The sequence below is a fragment of the Haliotis cracherodii genome, unplaced genomic scaffold (genome assembly GCF_022045235.1).
Source record: "Haliotis cracherodii isolate W230 unplaced genomic scaffold, xgHalCrac1.p SCAF_4, whole genome shotgun sequence".
Classification (NCBI taxonomy): Eukaryota; Metazoa; Mollusca; class Gastropoda; order Lepetellida; family Haliotidae; genus Haliotis; species Haliotis cracherodii.
Window position 1 is genome coordinate 40,375,156 of NW_027266297.1, and position 15,689 is coordinate 40,390,844.

The 15,689-nt window shown below is 48.4% G+C and overlaps 1 protein-coding gene across 1 annotated transcript in view; it reads right to left on the bottom strand.

Moving 5' to 3' along the window:
- LOC139478544 (ciliogenesis and planar polarity effector 1-like) overlaps window positions 1-15,689 on the bottom strand; it is a 66,145-nt gene that overhangs the window by 39,446 nt on the left and 11,010 nt on the right. The window contains exons 8-13 of the mRNA XM_071261042.1: window positions 8,468-8,650; window positions 6,698-7,807; window positions 5,923-6,095; window positions 3,325-3,399; window positions 2,244-2,461; window positions 303-474 (exon numbers count right to left, since the gene is read on the bottom strand). Of these exons, the coding sequence (XP_071117143.1) occupies window positions 303-474; window positions 2,244-2,461; window positions 3,325-3,399; window positions 5,923-6,095; window positions 6,698-7,807; window positions 8,468-8,650 (1,931 nt within the window). The remainder of the gene's footprint in view (window positions 1-302; window positions 475-2,243; window positions 2,462-3,324; window positions 3,400-5,922; window positions 6,096-6,697; window positions 7,808-8,467; window positions 8,651-15,689) is intronic.

Genomic DNA, 15,689 nt, shown 5'->3' on the forward strand with positions numbered 1-15,689 from the left:
AGGTGAAACCACATGACAGTAGCTTAAACTGCACAACAATAGCTTTAACTGCATAATAGGTGCATCAGGTTAAACAACATGACAGTAAGTTGAACTGTATGACATGAGATTAAACTGCACAAGAATAGGTGAAACTGCATGACAATATATTAAAATGGACATTAGGTTGAATTGCATGACAACAAGTTAACTGCATGACAACATATTAAACTGCACAACAATAAGTCAAACTGCATGACAAGAGGTTAGCGCAAGTCAAACAAACAAGCCTAACAAACACTATAATGGTTGTGTGTACATACTGACAACAGCTGCTTCGAAATGGATGGCGGGGAGAGGTTGTGGGTTGTGGGGAGGGAAGACGTAGACTGTCTGGTTGGAGAAGTACGCTGCCATGAATCGTGCCATGGTCTGAACCAGCTGTCGGATACTCTTGTCTCGGATACAAGGAACCATGTCCGGGCTGTCAAATGCCTGCAAAGTAAAACAAACAGTTTTACTCTTTCATCTAAACATGGAAATCCTCCCAAAAATATACCAACCAATGTATGATTCTAACTGTACATCCATCCCTCAAACTATAGGATAAAGCACATAAACCTATTTCAAAAGCATCGTGAGGAAAAACACAAGCCTAATGTACACATGTGGAGAGCTAGAGTGACTACAAAGGACTAGAGATCGTAACATTTGTGAGTAACTTTCTGATTTTGGAAATTGAATTTGACACTCATTTTACAATATTAGAATGATACACACTCAGGTAATAGTTTCCTACTCTTGGTATTAGTTGTATTTTCAATCATCAGAACCATGTCAAAAACTGCTGTGGTGAAATAATCCTAACACTTGCGCTTTGTGTGAGTGAGTGATGACGTAAGCATCATGGTCATATCACATATGCAGCCCAGAGTTATTTCCCTTACACAACAATAACTACATATCTGACCTACCAGTGTCTTGAGTGTACTGGCCACTATGCTGCCCAGAGTTGTCTCCCCTACACAACAATAACTTCACTTCTGACCTACCAGTGTCTTCAGAGACATGTCACAATGCCACCCAGAGTTATCTCCCCTACACAACAATAGCTACATCTCTGACCTACCAGTGTCTTCACGCCACTATGACGTTCAGAGTTATCTCCCTTACACAACAATAGCTACATCTCTGACCTACCAGTGTCTTGAGAGTACTGGCCACTATGACGCCCAGAGTTATCTCCCCTACACAACAATAACTACAAATCTGACCTACCAGTGTCTTCACGCCACTATGACACTCAGAGTTATCTCCCCTACACAACAATAGCTACATCTCTATCCTACCAGTGTCTTGAGAGTACTGGCCACGATGACGCCCAGAGTTATCTCCCCTACACAACAATAGCTACATCTCTGACCTACCAGTGTCTTCACGCCACTATGACGTTCAGAGCTATCTCCCCTACACAACAATAGCTACATCTCTGACCTACCAGTGTCTTGAGAGTACTGGCCACTATGATGCCCAGAGTTATCTCCCCTACACAACAATAACTACATCTCTGACCTACCACTGTCTTGAGAGTACTGGCCACTATGACGTCCAGAGTTATCTCCCCTACACAACAATAACTACATCTATGACCTACCAGTGTCTTGAGAGTACTGGCCACTATGACGCCCAGAGTTATCTCCCCTACACAACAATAACTACATCTCTAACCTACCAGTGTCTTCACGCCACTATGACGTCCAGAGTTATCTCCCCTACACAACAATAACTACATATCTGTTCTACCAGTGTCTTGAGAGTACTGGCCACTATGACGTCCAGAGTTATCTCCCCTACACAACAATAACTACATATCTGACCTACCAGTGTCTTGAGAGTACTGCCCACTATGACGCCCAGAGTTATCTCCCCTACACAACAATAACTACATCTATGACCTACCAGTGTCTTGAGAGTACTGGCCACCATGACGCTCAGAGTTATCTCCCCTACACAACAATAGCTACATCTCTGACCTACCAGTGTCTTGAGAGTACTGGCCACTATGACGCCCAGAGTTATCTCCCCTACACAACAATAACTACATCTCTGACCTACCAGTGTCTTCACGCCACTATGACGTCCAGAGTTATCTCCCCTACACAACAATAACTACATATCTGTTCTACCAGTGTCTTGAGAGTACTGGCCTCGATGACGCCAATAGTTATCTCCCCTACACAACAATAACTACATATCTGACCTACCAGTGTCTTGAGAGTACTGGCCACTATGGTCATCAGGGGTAGTCGACTGTCCGAGGATGTTGTCCTGTTCAAGTGCTCGGGGTCCACCCCTACTGGGACGTTGGCTCTCAGAATGAGGCTGTCCACAAAGTCAACGGCAGTGAGCAGTTCCCCTCGTATGAGGTACGTGTACAGCAGGGAGTGTAACAGTCGGGCGGCCTTGTTACTGTCCTCCTTGGCTGAACAACAGGAGCATATCAACATCCACTTGAAACTTCATCATTTTAACTACAGTCCGTTTGACTCCAAATGAGAACAATGAATTGCAAAATAACTCGAAATCCATTGTCCACGGTTTGTCCCCCCTATGTGTCATGTACACATTTACATATATACAAAATTACATGATAGTTTCTTAAAGAACTTCGTCCGTCATGGGTCTTAAAAAAACCAAAATTCATATTTTGTTGGGTACAGGGTATTCATGGTCAAGTACCGTATTGATGTTTCATACACTTTCTGGATTTCGAGTTATTTTGCAATTCATTGTTCTTATTTGGAGTCAAACGGACTGTACACATCTATTCCCAATGAAGCATGTGTTCCCGATGGTATTCTCTATGATAGAGTTAACTTCATTATGCTGTCAATGCGATGTTTCGATACAGATTATCAAGCAAACTGTGAATAGCTTGATAAAGGTACTAGCATCTGTACCGATCACATTGAAAGAACATCACAGTTGAATCCGTAAGTCCACTCTATCTTCACTGATACAACAGCTTCAACAATGCCTGCCTATTGCAAACAGCTTGTGAACCTTATCTTGCCAATAAAACATTGACAATGGTGAAATGGAATTTTATTATGAACTTTTTCTCAAATTCTAAAGCTTACAAATACTTTTTCTTGATGATAAATAGAAATCACAACCTTGTTTTAAAACTAATCATCAAGTACTAGCCACCAACCTGACAAATACTAGTGAATAAACCATGTTTGAGATCAAATAAAGACAGTTGAGTTGGATAGTCTATGTAGGCTATCTACGGTACATATTATGGGAGATAAACCCTGCTCTCAAAGCACACCTCGCACTCACCTCCAATAGCCTTGAGCTGCTTGCTCCATGCATTCACAGCCTGTGTGTGGTGGCCGTCAAGGCTGTGTCTGTCACCTGCAACAATACAACACCAGCATAACAGAACAACATCAACTGCATCACAGGATCAAGGAACACACTAGTTTCAGGTATCCTGTTCAATAACTTGGCTGGAATTCATATGCTGGAGTGCTGTCAGGAGGATACCCATTAGGATTTAGCTTCAGCTCACCCAAGACCAACTTTCAGGTTTAATTGTCCGACCCACCATGGCTGATCCTGGGAGACAGCTAGTGCTGTATGGATGTAAGACTCACCATGGCTGATCCTGGGAGACACCTGCTGGGGTAAGGGTGACTCACCATGGCTGATCCTGGAAGACATCTAGTGCTGTATGGATGTAAGACTCACCATGGCTGATCCTGGGAAACAGCTAGTGCTGTATGGATGTAAGACTCACCATGGCTGATCCTGGGAGACACCTGCTGGGGTAAGGGTGACTCACCATGGCTGATCCTGGAAGACATCTAGTGCTGTATGGATGTAAGACTCACCATGGCTGATCCTGGGAAACAGCTAGTGCTGTATGGATGTAAGACTCACCATGGCTGATCTTGGGAGACAGCTAGTGCTGTATGGATGTAAGACTCACCATGGCTGATCCTGGGAGACAGCTACTGCTGTATGGATGTAAGACTCACCATGGCTGATCCTGGGAGACAGCTACTGCTGTATGGATGTAAGACTCACCATGGCTGATCCTGGGAGACACCTGCTGGGGTAAGGGTGACTCACCATGGCTGATCCTGGGAGACAGCTACTGCTGTATGGATGTAAGACTCACCATGGCTGATCCTGGGAGACACCTGCTGCTGTATGGATGTAAGACTCACCATGGCTGATCCTGGGAGACAGCTACTGCTGTATGGATGTAAGACTCACCATGGCTGATCCTGGGAGACAGCTACTGCTGTATGGATGTAAGACTCACCATGGCTGATCCTGGGAGACAGCTACTGCTGTATGGATGTAAGACTCACCATGGCTGATCCTGGGAAACAGCTACAGCTGTATGGATGTAAGACTCACCATGGCTGATCCTGGGAGACAGCTACTGCTGTATGGATGTAAGACTCACCATGACTGATCCTTGGAGAAAGGTACTGCTGTATGGATGTAAGACTCACCATGGCTGATCCTGGGAGACATCTAGTGCTGTATGGATGTAAGTCTCACCATGGCTGATCCTGGGAGACACCTGCTGCTGTATGGATGTAAGACTCACCATGGCTGATCCTAGGAGACATCTAGTGCTGTATGGATGTAAGTCTCACCATGGCTGATCCGGGAGACAGCTAGTGCTGTATGGATGTAAGACTCACCATGGCTGATCCTGGGAGACATCTGCTGGGGTAAGGGTGACTCACCATGGCTGATCCTGGGAGACAGCTACTGCTGTATGGATGTAAGACTCACCATGGCTGATCCTGGGAGACACCTGCTGCTGTATGGATGTAAGACTCACCATGGCTGATCCTGGGAGACAGCTACTGCTGTATGGATGTAAGACTCACCATGGCTGATCCTGGGAGACAGCTACTACTGTATGGATGTAAGACTCACCATGGCTGATCCTGGGAGACAGCTACTGCTGTATGGATGTAAGACTCACCATGGCTGATCCTGGGAGACATCTAGTGCTGTATGGATGTAAGACTCACCATGGCTGATCCTGGGAAACAGCTACAGCTGTATGGATGTAAGACTCACCATGGCTGATCCTGGGAGACAGCTACTGCTGTATGGATGTAAGACTCACCATGACTGATCCTTGGAGAAAGGTACTGCTGTATGGATGTAAGACCCACCATGGCTGATCCTGGGAGACATCTAGTGCTGTATGGATGTAAGTCTCACCATGGCTGATCCTGGGAGACACCTGCTGCAGTATGGATGTAAGACTCACCATGGCTGATCCTAGGAGACATCTAGTGCTGTATGGATGTAAGTCTCACCATGGCTGATCCGGGAGACAGCTAGTGCTGTATGGATGTAAGACTCACCATGGCTGATCCTGGGAGACAGCTAGTGCTGTATGGACGTAAGACTCACCATGGCTGATCCTGGGAGACAGCTACTGCTGTATGGATGTAAGACTCACCATGGCTGATCCTAGGAGACATCTAGTGCTGAATGGATGTAAGACTCACCATGGCTGATCCTAGGAGACATCTAGTGCTGAATGGATGTAAGACTCGCCATGGCTGATCCTAGGAGACACCTGCTGGGGTAAGGGTGACTCACCATGGCTGATCCTGGGAGGCAGCTACTGCTGTATGGATGTAAGACTCACCATGGCTGATCCTGCAAGACAGCTACTGCTGTATGGATGTAAGACTCACCATGGCTGATCCTGGGAGACAGCTACTGCTGTATGGATGTAAGACTCACCATGGCTGATCCTGCGAGACAGCTACTGCTGTATGGATGTAAGACTCACCATGGCTGATCCTGGGAGACAGCTACTGCTGTATGGATGTAAGACTCACCATGGCTGATCCTGGGAGACAGCTAGTACTGTATGGATGTAAGACTCACCATGGCTGATCCTGGGAGACGCCTGCTGGGGTATGGGTGTCTCCATATGCTGCATGGTCTCCTGGATTTGACACATGAGGTTCTGGGCCTGTCTGTATTCAGCCTCACTCTGACACTGGTGGGTCTGGAAGTGCACCAGGTTCTTGTACAGCATCATCCAGGTTGCCGACAGTCTGGAACAACAATACATAGCAAGTCACTAGACACCAGTACTGAATGACAAGCCAAAACACGATGCTGAATGAGGAGATGTTGATTTAATGTGCATCAACTTGGATGCTGACAGTGATACATCTCTAACCATGGCAACAAAAAAAGTCGTCACAATGCTGAACATAAAAAAACTTTTCAAATTACAAATACAGTAAACTTTGGTAACTACGAACTCAAAGGGACCACTACGTTTAGTTTATAATAACCACAGTTCATTATAGTGAGTGAGTGAGTGAGCATGGTCTTATGCTGCTTTTAGCAATATTCCTGTATTATCACGGCGGGGGACACCAAAAATGGGCTTCACACATTGTATCTATGTCGGAAATCGAACCCGGCTCTTCGGCATGACTAGAGAACGCTTTAACCACTAGGCTACCTGTGTGCCCCACAGTTCATTATTATAAAAGCATATATACGGCATATATAGAGTAAATGGCCGGGACCCCCCCCCAAAAGTTCATTATATCCGTCCGTTCATAGTTTACTGTACATGATTTTCCTTCACATTGTAAAATTGTGAAGTGGCTCTGTAAACAACGATAGAACCCAAGGGCCTCACCTCTTGGACAGCAGCTGGGATGCTGCCGTGTTGTCCACCCCATCAATCCGCCCCTGCTGGTACTGATCAGCCCCTCCCAGCCCTGACCGCGGAGTGAAGGGCTTGGAGGACACCGACTTGGGAAGCCACACATACGTCTTGTTGAACGTCTTCTCCGAAAACCTAAGCAGCGTGTAACATCCAGACAACGTCTTCAGTCTAGGGTCGAGCTGGTCTAGACCCGGGCTGTCCAGGACAAGCTTGGCCGTGTGGTGCATGAGCTGGAGTGAGACCGGAGTCAGGTGCTGGTGAAGCACGTCAAACTGCAACAGGTCCAGCATCTGCCGATACATCGTCATCACCTGGAACAGGCCGCTGTTCTGGATGGCCGGAGACTGGACGGACGGATTTATCATTTCACTGACCGGCGGACAGTTCAGGATGAGGGAAAACATCTTAACCATGTTCTGTGCGATCGACTTAGCTACACGGTCCAGAGCAGATGTCCAAATGTCGCTGTGTGATGCTGCCAGCTTCCATGACATGAAAAGAGCAACTTTTGCTGCCTGCATCCGTTTAGCTACAGCCTCCTGTTCCGCCATGCTGAGATAGGAAGAGTCCACAGTGGCCATCATCATCTCCGGCTCACCAAACATAATCTTCCCTGAGCTGAGGTTCTGCATAGCACCAAACTGACCGAAGCCGTCGTCCAACACAGCACTCACTTCGCTGTCCTGAGTGTCATTCAAAGATCCTGTCAAATCTTCAAAACTGTACCGTAAATTTTTCAACCTTTGAGGTTTTGATCTGGACTCTGCTAACATTCTCTCCCTCTTCCGATTCGCCATTCTGTCGTGTTCGGCTTTGTCCACCGGCAAGTTGTATGGACTTGCTAGAGTCATATCAATTCCTTCTTGGTCCTGTATCCACTTTAGATGTTTTGACGACTCAAAGACAAGGTCGCGCATGAAGGCCATGCATCTTGTGTCACATGGCAGTTGGACCACGGTCACCATGTAGCCATCAGAGAAGAGGATGATGGGAAGGGAGGGGTGTGTGGACACGGAGAATATCTGCTGTAGGGGGTCATCTCCGTGTTCATCCAAGACTGGCTCAGTTTCACCTTCTTGTCTAAAACAGAAGGATTTTTAAGAAATAACTACACCATAACATATTGTATAATAATAACAGAAGCATTCTTACATGTATTCATATCTCCAAATCTCAACATGCCAAAGGTGGACTGTCCCCTCAATCTAGGGCCTGAATAAATCTACAAAAAGCCTTGTGCACCTATTTACAGTCTAAGTCTACAAGAAGAGGTGAGGTGAGATGAAATTGGGTTTAACGGTGTGCACTAGTCCGGACTCATGCCGATTTATAGTGCTAGCTCACTGAGATACCATGCCACAGTTTAACATGAATACCCCACTCAGATAAAGTATACTGACTCCGAGCAGTCCAGTCCTAGTTTTAGCCCCTAATGCTGAGCGCCAGACAGGGTAACAACAAGTACCATCTTTTAACGTCTTTTGGTATGGCGCGGCCGAGGATCAAACCCCGGACCTTCCGCTCTCTGGGCGGACGCTCTACCACAAGACCACAGAGGCGGTTTCTACAAGAAGAAGCTTGAGTACTTTCTAGGTCTTCAGTAAGAGCATTCTGAGTTTGAATACAGTCTAGGTCACAACAGCCCTGAATACCCGAACAGATTTAAAGAGAAAAGAACAAAAACACAAAAACAATCAAAAATTATAAACATCTTTTCTCTCATTTCAAGAAAGCACTTACTGAACTCTAATGACGGGGTGTATTGGGATGAAGCGAGATGGACCAAGGTCAATAGAGCAGCCCGACGTCTGAATGCTGATTGGCTCCCCAAGCCGGGACACCAAACAAATGGAACCGTTCCGTAGAATACATGCCAGAAACAGATTGTCACAGGTCCAGGACATCGAGGACACCCAGTAGCAACTGAAATTGTATCATGTATCAGTATGTATTAAAATGTATCACAATGTAAGTTGTAACAATATGTATCATTATATGATTATGTACCAGTATGTAGAAGTACGAGTCAATATGTATCAGCATGTATCAATATGTTTGTTTGTTGTTTAATGCCGCACTCATCAATATTCCAGCTATGTGACAGCAGTCTGTAAATAATCGAATCTGGACCAGACAATCCAGTGATTGACATCATAAACATCGACCCTCGCAATTGGGATACGATGATATGCATCAACCAAGTCAGCGAGCCTGACCACCCGATCCCGTTAGTCGCCTCTTATGAAAGGATAGTCAACTTTTACGGCAAGCATGGGATGCTGAAGACCTATTCTGACCCGGATCTTTACATCGATCAATATGTATCAGGATGAGTCAATATTTACTACATATGAACAACGTTCAGCTTATAAGTCCTGTATATCCCACAAGTGACAAATGTATTGAATTTGTCATTACTAGTTGACAACTTACAAAGACATAAATACAGTGAAATATTTGCCTGTGACAATTAAATCTATCTCAGGACCACCAAGGGACTTTCAGTATGGTAACCATGGTGACTCAAAGTGCAACGAGAAACATTAAGACATGATAAGCAAGTGTATCATCCATACAGCCCAGCCAGTCAATTTGTATGGCTTTATCAAACAGTTAGCCAGATTCTTTAACAAGTAACAAATTTTCGTTGTGTTCATTGAAATTCCTGCATTCTGATTAGCTGAAATGGTCACGTGTTATTGCATTCATTTCTTAATGAATGTAAAAAAAATTTACAAACCCGTAGAGGTTATGAATTCTCTGATGAAATCCTCCTTGGGGCACTTATTGCATTTTCCTTGCTCAAGAAAATCTACATGACAAAGTTGTAACCATTTTCCTTAATAAAAAATGTTACCACACAAAAAACTTTGTTTTTGTATGATATACGACCACCCTTACGGGGCCTCACCACCAACGGCGCCTCACGCCAGGGGGAGCAACTCTCACCCAAATCACTTTCCATATGTCAAATGCTGACGGAATGTGGGGAGGTGGGTGGCCGTGCCCCAAGGAGGATTTCATCAGAGAATTCATAACCTCTACAGGTTTGTAAAATTCTCTTTCTGATTAAATCCTCCTTGGGGCACTTATTGCATCAGGACAGACTCCCAAAGATAATCTAGGAAGTGGCATCCGTCAGCAACAGGCGTAAATAAATACATCGTATTTGATTATTCAACAGAATAAAATATTGAGTTCAATAAATGGAACCAACCTTATCGTGAGGCACCACCGTCGAAAGGCGGGGGCTAGAGACAGGGCGTGGTCGACCATATATTATGATAAAGCCTGTTTTTGCGGCTTGTCATAAGTTGAGAACTCGAAACACCTCCCACCCCCACACTTTTTTTGAACAAGTGATATAGGGGCGTAGATCACGAGAGACCATAACCAGCGCTGAGCTAGGCCAGAGGGTCCCCGAGGACTGAAGGAGCGCGTGCGCAAAATACGAGTATTATCGAGTAGTACGGACTGATATTTATCGACCGCAGAAGATAAAATCCGGACCATTACCGAGCAGTATAACCGGAGGACTGTCTAAAATCTCGAATGCTCAATCGGCTAGAGATTAGAACTTTGCCCCGTTCGGAGAACTGACTGACCAAACCGAGTACGCTCGCTTGAGTGTTTGTTGAGTTGGTAAGGTTTGATGAATCGTGCTCGGCTGGCTCCAAATAGCCGCGGAGCAGATCTGCTCAATGTGCAGAGCCGCGGCGTACGCTTTTGACGCAGCCACTGCTCTAACCTAATGAGCCTTCAACCTGGTAGGGGGGTCCCTGCCTGTAAGCGTATACGCTGTACAAATGGTTGAAACTATCCACCTCAAGATAGATTGTTTACTCGCAGGTGAGCCAACCTTCCTACCGCGGTAACAGCAAAATAGTTGGTTATCCTTACGGACACCAATATTTCTGCTGATATAGGCCTTGAGAGTCGTGCGGACATCCAAGACATGAGCATGTCTTGCAGTGGTCCCCGACGAGGAAGGCTGTGAAAGAGCAGGTAGCAGGAGCCGTTCACGTGGAAGCGTGTGCGACCCTTTGACGGTAAGAGTCCGGTAGTCGAAAACTGACTCTGTCCCGGTGATATTTATCGACCGCATGGAAGACAGTTATTTCGGGATCGGCTGACATAACACGAATGTCGCCTACCCGTCTGCCGGACGTTACCACCACAAGGAACGCCGTCTCCCAGCTCAACAGCTGAAGAGAGAGAGACGACAGATCCCGAAAGGAAGGACCGGACAGCCAATCGAGAATGATTGACAAGTCCCAAGGGGGACTGATCCGCCGGACTGGCGGTCGGATCCTGTCCACACCTGCTAAAAAGCGCTGCACTAATGGGTGTGCACCCAGAAGTGCCCCGTCGACAGTGACGTGAAAAGCTGCGATAGCTGTAGAGTACCCCCGGACTGTTGATGCGTCCAGGCCGTCATCTAGTCGCGACTGGAGAAACTCAAGCACAGATACGAGATCTGCAGAAAAAAAGATCTGCAATCCCTCTATCGACACACCAGGGCGCATAGCAGGCCTATCTATCGTACTGACCGTTTGTCGAATCTCTCCGCGAAGCCAGTATTGTGTCTGCAACTCGTGCAGGAATACCGCTCTTCTGGAGGCGATTCCTGACAGTGGCCAAGCCACCCATTGAATCCTGGGATTCGGGTGGAGGGCCCCGTTCTGGGATAGGAGGTCCGGTCATAAAGGTAATATAACAGGAGGCTGAGCCAGAAACCTGAGTATTACTTGAAACCCACTCTGCGCCGACTAAAGAGGTGCCAGGAGCACAATTAGTCGTGCAGGCTGAGTGCTTAGCTGAGACAGGACCTTGGAAATCAAAGGTACTGGGGGGAATGCCCACAGAATTCTGTCCGTCCAATCTAGCTGGAAGCCGTCCGGTGCCACCGACCTCGGGTCGTGGACTTGGGAGCAGAACGTTGGTGTCTGGTGATTCATCACAGACGCAAACAGATCCACCTGTAACGGCCTGTATAACAGGGAGAAAATCCCGAATATCCCCGGGTCGAGCCTCCACTCGTGAGGAGCGAGGATCTGGCGAGACAGAGCGTCCGTACGGACGTTGTCCACCCCCGGGAGATAAACAGGTAGCACCCTGATATCATGAGAGTCGCACTATAGTAGGAACTGCCACGTCTTTCGTCGAAGCGACGGAGACGCCGTTCCCCCCTGCTTCCGGATGTAAGTCATCGCCGTTTGGTTGTCCATCTCTAGACGAACCACTTGGCCACGAAGCAGACCCGGGAAGCGTTGGAACACCAACCTGACCGCTCTCAGTTCTAGCACATTGATATGCAGTTTGATCTCCTGCTGGGACCATAGTCCCGAGGCAGTGTGATCATTCAGAACGCCTCCCCAGCCGGAGAGTGACGTGTCTGTTTGAACTGTGAGAGACGGAACGGGAGTGTCGAGGTGGAGCCCCCGGGACAGATTCCCGACCTCGGTCCACCACTGGAGGTGTGTAATGAGCCACTACGGAGTCTCGAGCACAGTCTCGAGATCTTCCGAGTTCGCCCAAAGTCGACAGAGTGCTTGTTGAATGGGACTCATTCTCAAGCGCCCCGCCAGACCAAATCCACTGTCGCCGCCATGTTGTCCAGTAACTGGAGCTATGTACGAGCAGTGTGACTTGCGCTTAAGGGACTTGATATCTTGTGACAGAGATACACGTCCTCTCACCATGTTGAAATTAGCCACTAGGAAGACTAGATTCTGAGTGGGGCTCAGATCTGACTTCTTGAGACTGACCATCCACCCTAGAGTGATCAGAATATCTATCACTTGTTGTGTAGCTATCTGACTCAGGGATTGCGATAGAGCTCTTAGTAACCAGTCGTCGAGGTACGGATGGCAGAACCGACCTTTTGACCTGGCCACTTGGGCGGGAATCAACATCAGCTTGGTGAACACCCTCGGGGCCGTGAAGATCCCGAATGGTAGAACCCTGAACTGATAACACCTCCCGTCGAAAGAAAACCTCAGGTATTTCTTGAACTCGGGGTGTATTGGTATGTGGAGATAGGCGTATTTAAGTCTATTGACGTTAGCCATTCTCCTGTCTCAACAGGTGAGATCACTGTTTGGTGACTAGGAAACAAGTCGAGTAGAAGCCCTCGCTTTCCTGTCCCCGGTTCGATTGCAGCTTTCATAAGTGCGTCGACCTCGGCACGGAGGAATTCCGCCTTCTCTCGGGTAGCAGGCACCGGAGTGTGCTTTATCCCGGAGAAGGGGAGGGGCGGATGATGTTTCCACCGAGGCAAATGGCCATCCCTTAAAATGGACGGGGTCCGGGGATTGTGATGTAACTGTCTCCGATTCCTTCAGGAATAGAGCCAGTCGGCCGCCTACGGGGACATCCGGCTGGAGGCAGTGGACCCCGGCTGTTGGCAGTTCGATAACTTGCGACTGTGGGTTCACCCGGGGCTCTTCGGGCGCTAATGGGAACCCATCGTTCCCAGCCCCGCGAATAAGCTGTTGGTCTCGACCAGCTGCCTTGCCCCGGCCCGTGCCTCTCTTGCTCCTCCCGGCGCCCTTATACCTGAAGGAAGCGGCGGCTTCCAAGCAGGTGTGGACGTCTGACCCGTGCGTTAGCGTAGGAGGGGACAATTGGAGAGGCCCGCTTACGCGGTTTTAACGCTTGGTACCTCCAACATGGCCTCATGAGTCTTTGATGGAAGTATACAATTGAGCGGCCTCTCGGACCACCTGCTGAGCCCCAGGGAAGAGGGTGGCACCCTCTTATACGGCAAAGCAAGTAAGTCTTGGCGTGTGTAAGTCGAGTATTTAGATACCGACATCCACCGCCTGCGCATGCCCATAACAGCGCACATCATCTGCGAGGCACAGCTACGAATAGCGTCCCGTGTAAGATAACTGAACTTCCGTTAGTTGCGCGGCCAGCTCCGAAGAGTCGACCGGCCCCTCTCCCGCTAACTCCCTCTGTACAGCCGACAGATACACGGAGTGTACGGACACACGGAGCTGTTGGCATGCATTATGATATTGCTCCTCGAAGCATATGTAAGCAGCCTTCAACTCCGCACCGCACGCGGGAAAGTGGGGGCAACAGCCGGCCCTGCTTGACCTTAGTCAAGTTGGGTGTCTCCGACTCTGGCATGGGCGCAGCCACCTGAGGCAGTATCTGGACAATCCTGTCCCGCACGTGCCTCTGCACCCGGCCCGATGCCGAGGTGCCGGAGGTTCAAGGGAACCCACCTGGCACCGGGCTAGGTATCCACTAGTGGAAGCCTCGGCCTCGGAAGAGGCGTCTGGCTCCGCTAGGGAAAATTGTGCGTCGGTAGTGCACGGGCCGAGCCGGCGCCCGCCACCACTACGCTGAGGATCGACCGCGAGCCAGAGCCGAAGCTCGGTCTTGGATCGTCCCCGAGACAAAGGGAACCAACCTTGCTCCGGGGCAGGTATCCACTAGTGGAAGCCTCGGCCTCGGAAGAGGCGTCTGGCTTCGCTAGGGAAAATTGTGCGTCGGTGGTGCACGGGCCGGCGCCCGCCACCACTACGCTTGGGAGCGACCTCGAGCCGGAGCCGAAGCTCGGTCTCGGATCGTCCCCAAGACAAAGGGAACCCCCCTGGCTCCGTGCTACGAATCCACTAGTGAAAGCCTCGGCCTCGGAAGAGGAGTCTGGCTCCGCTAGGGAAAATTGTGCGTCAGTAGTGCACGGGCCGGTGCCCGCCACCCCTCCGCTGGGGAGCGACCTCGAGCCAGAGCCGAAGCCCGGTCTCGGATCGTCCCCGAGATCAAGTGGCCTGCCTCGGCCGACGCCGGGCATAACACAGATCTCGAAGCCGCGTCCGGCGCCGACAACGGGGAAGGCTCAGCCCGTAGCTCCTGCCGGAGCCGAGACTTCACCTCCTCCATCATCGACGCCATCGGCGACTTAAGTAACGCAGAACAGTCTGCCAAAGACAGTGCAGGAGAGGGTGCAGTGCTTACTACGGGGACCCTCTAGCCTTCTCCCCCGGTCCCCGGAGAGGGAGCGGGGGGAGACAATCTCGGCAGCTTTTTTACCCTTTTTAGATAGGGAGGGGGGGGGGATGTCTTAGTAGATCTGATATCTACCCCCGCCTTTATAGACCTCTTTAAAGTGGAACAAGTCAACTTGTCTCTTTTGGGGGGTAAAGGCAATGTCCTCCGCCAGACATATCAGGCAGCATTCGTGCCTGTCTTAGAACAACCCGTACACAGTTTGAAGGTCTTTGTAAACAAGACCGTAATTTCTGAGGTGGGCGGGAAGGGTATTAACGTGTATCAGTGCGATATAAAGATTGGAAAGATACGTGCTTAAATTGTGAAACTAGAAGCAAAGGCGTAATGTAGAATGCGATTTGTAACGCGATACTAATAGCCAATGTCGTAGTTTAATTATAACACCAAAGGGGCGTGTTACGCGCTAAGGTGTAAAACCCGTAAAAAAGGTAAGTGTAGTTTATAAATTAACACACCACCTTGGGTTTTGTAAAGGAAAAAATTGTAGACCAATGCTGTATGATATAACAAAACCCCAAGCCGTTTCTTAATGGCCTTGGTGTTACATGTATCAGCCCGTGGAACTACAATATGGACGCCATTACGGCCATTTGAATTCAAAGGTACCGTGCACGTGGCGTCAAACAATGCGAGGTATTACGCCTTTGCAATGAAAGAAATGTACCATACATACAGTTTGGTCAGCCATGGTTCTTGTCGAACGATAGATTTCTCTTATTTTGTCTTGTGTGAAAAATCAACACATCTGTCTCTTACAGATGACATAAGGAAAGTGATTTGGGTGAGAGTTGCTCCCCCTGGCGTGAGGCGCCGTTGGTGGTGAGGCCCCGTAAGGATGGTCGTAAATCATACAAAAACGAAGTTTTTTGTGTGGTAACATTTTTTATTAAGGAAAATGGTTACAACTTTGTCATGTAGATTTTCTTGAGCAAGGAAA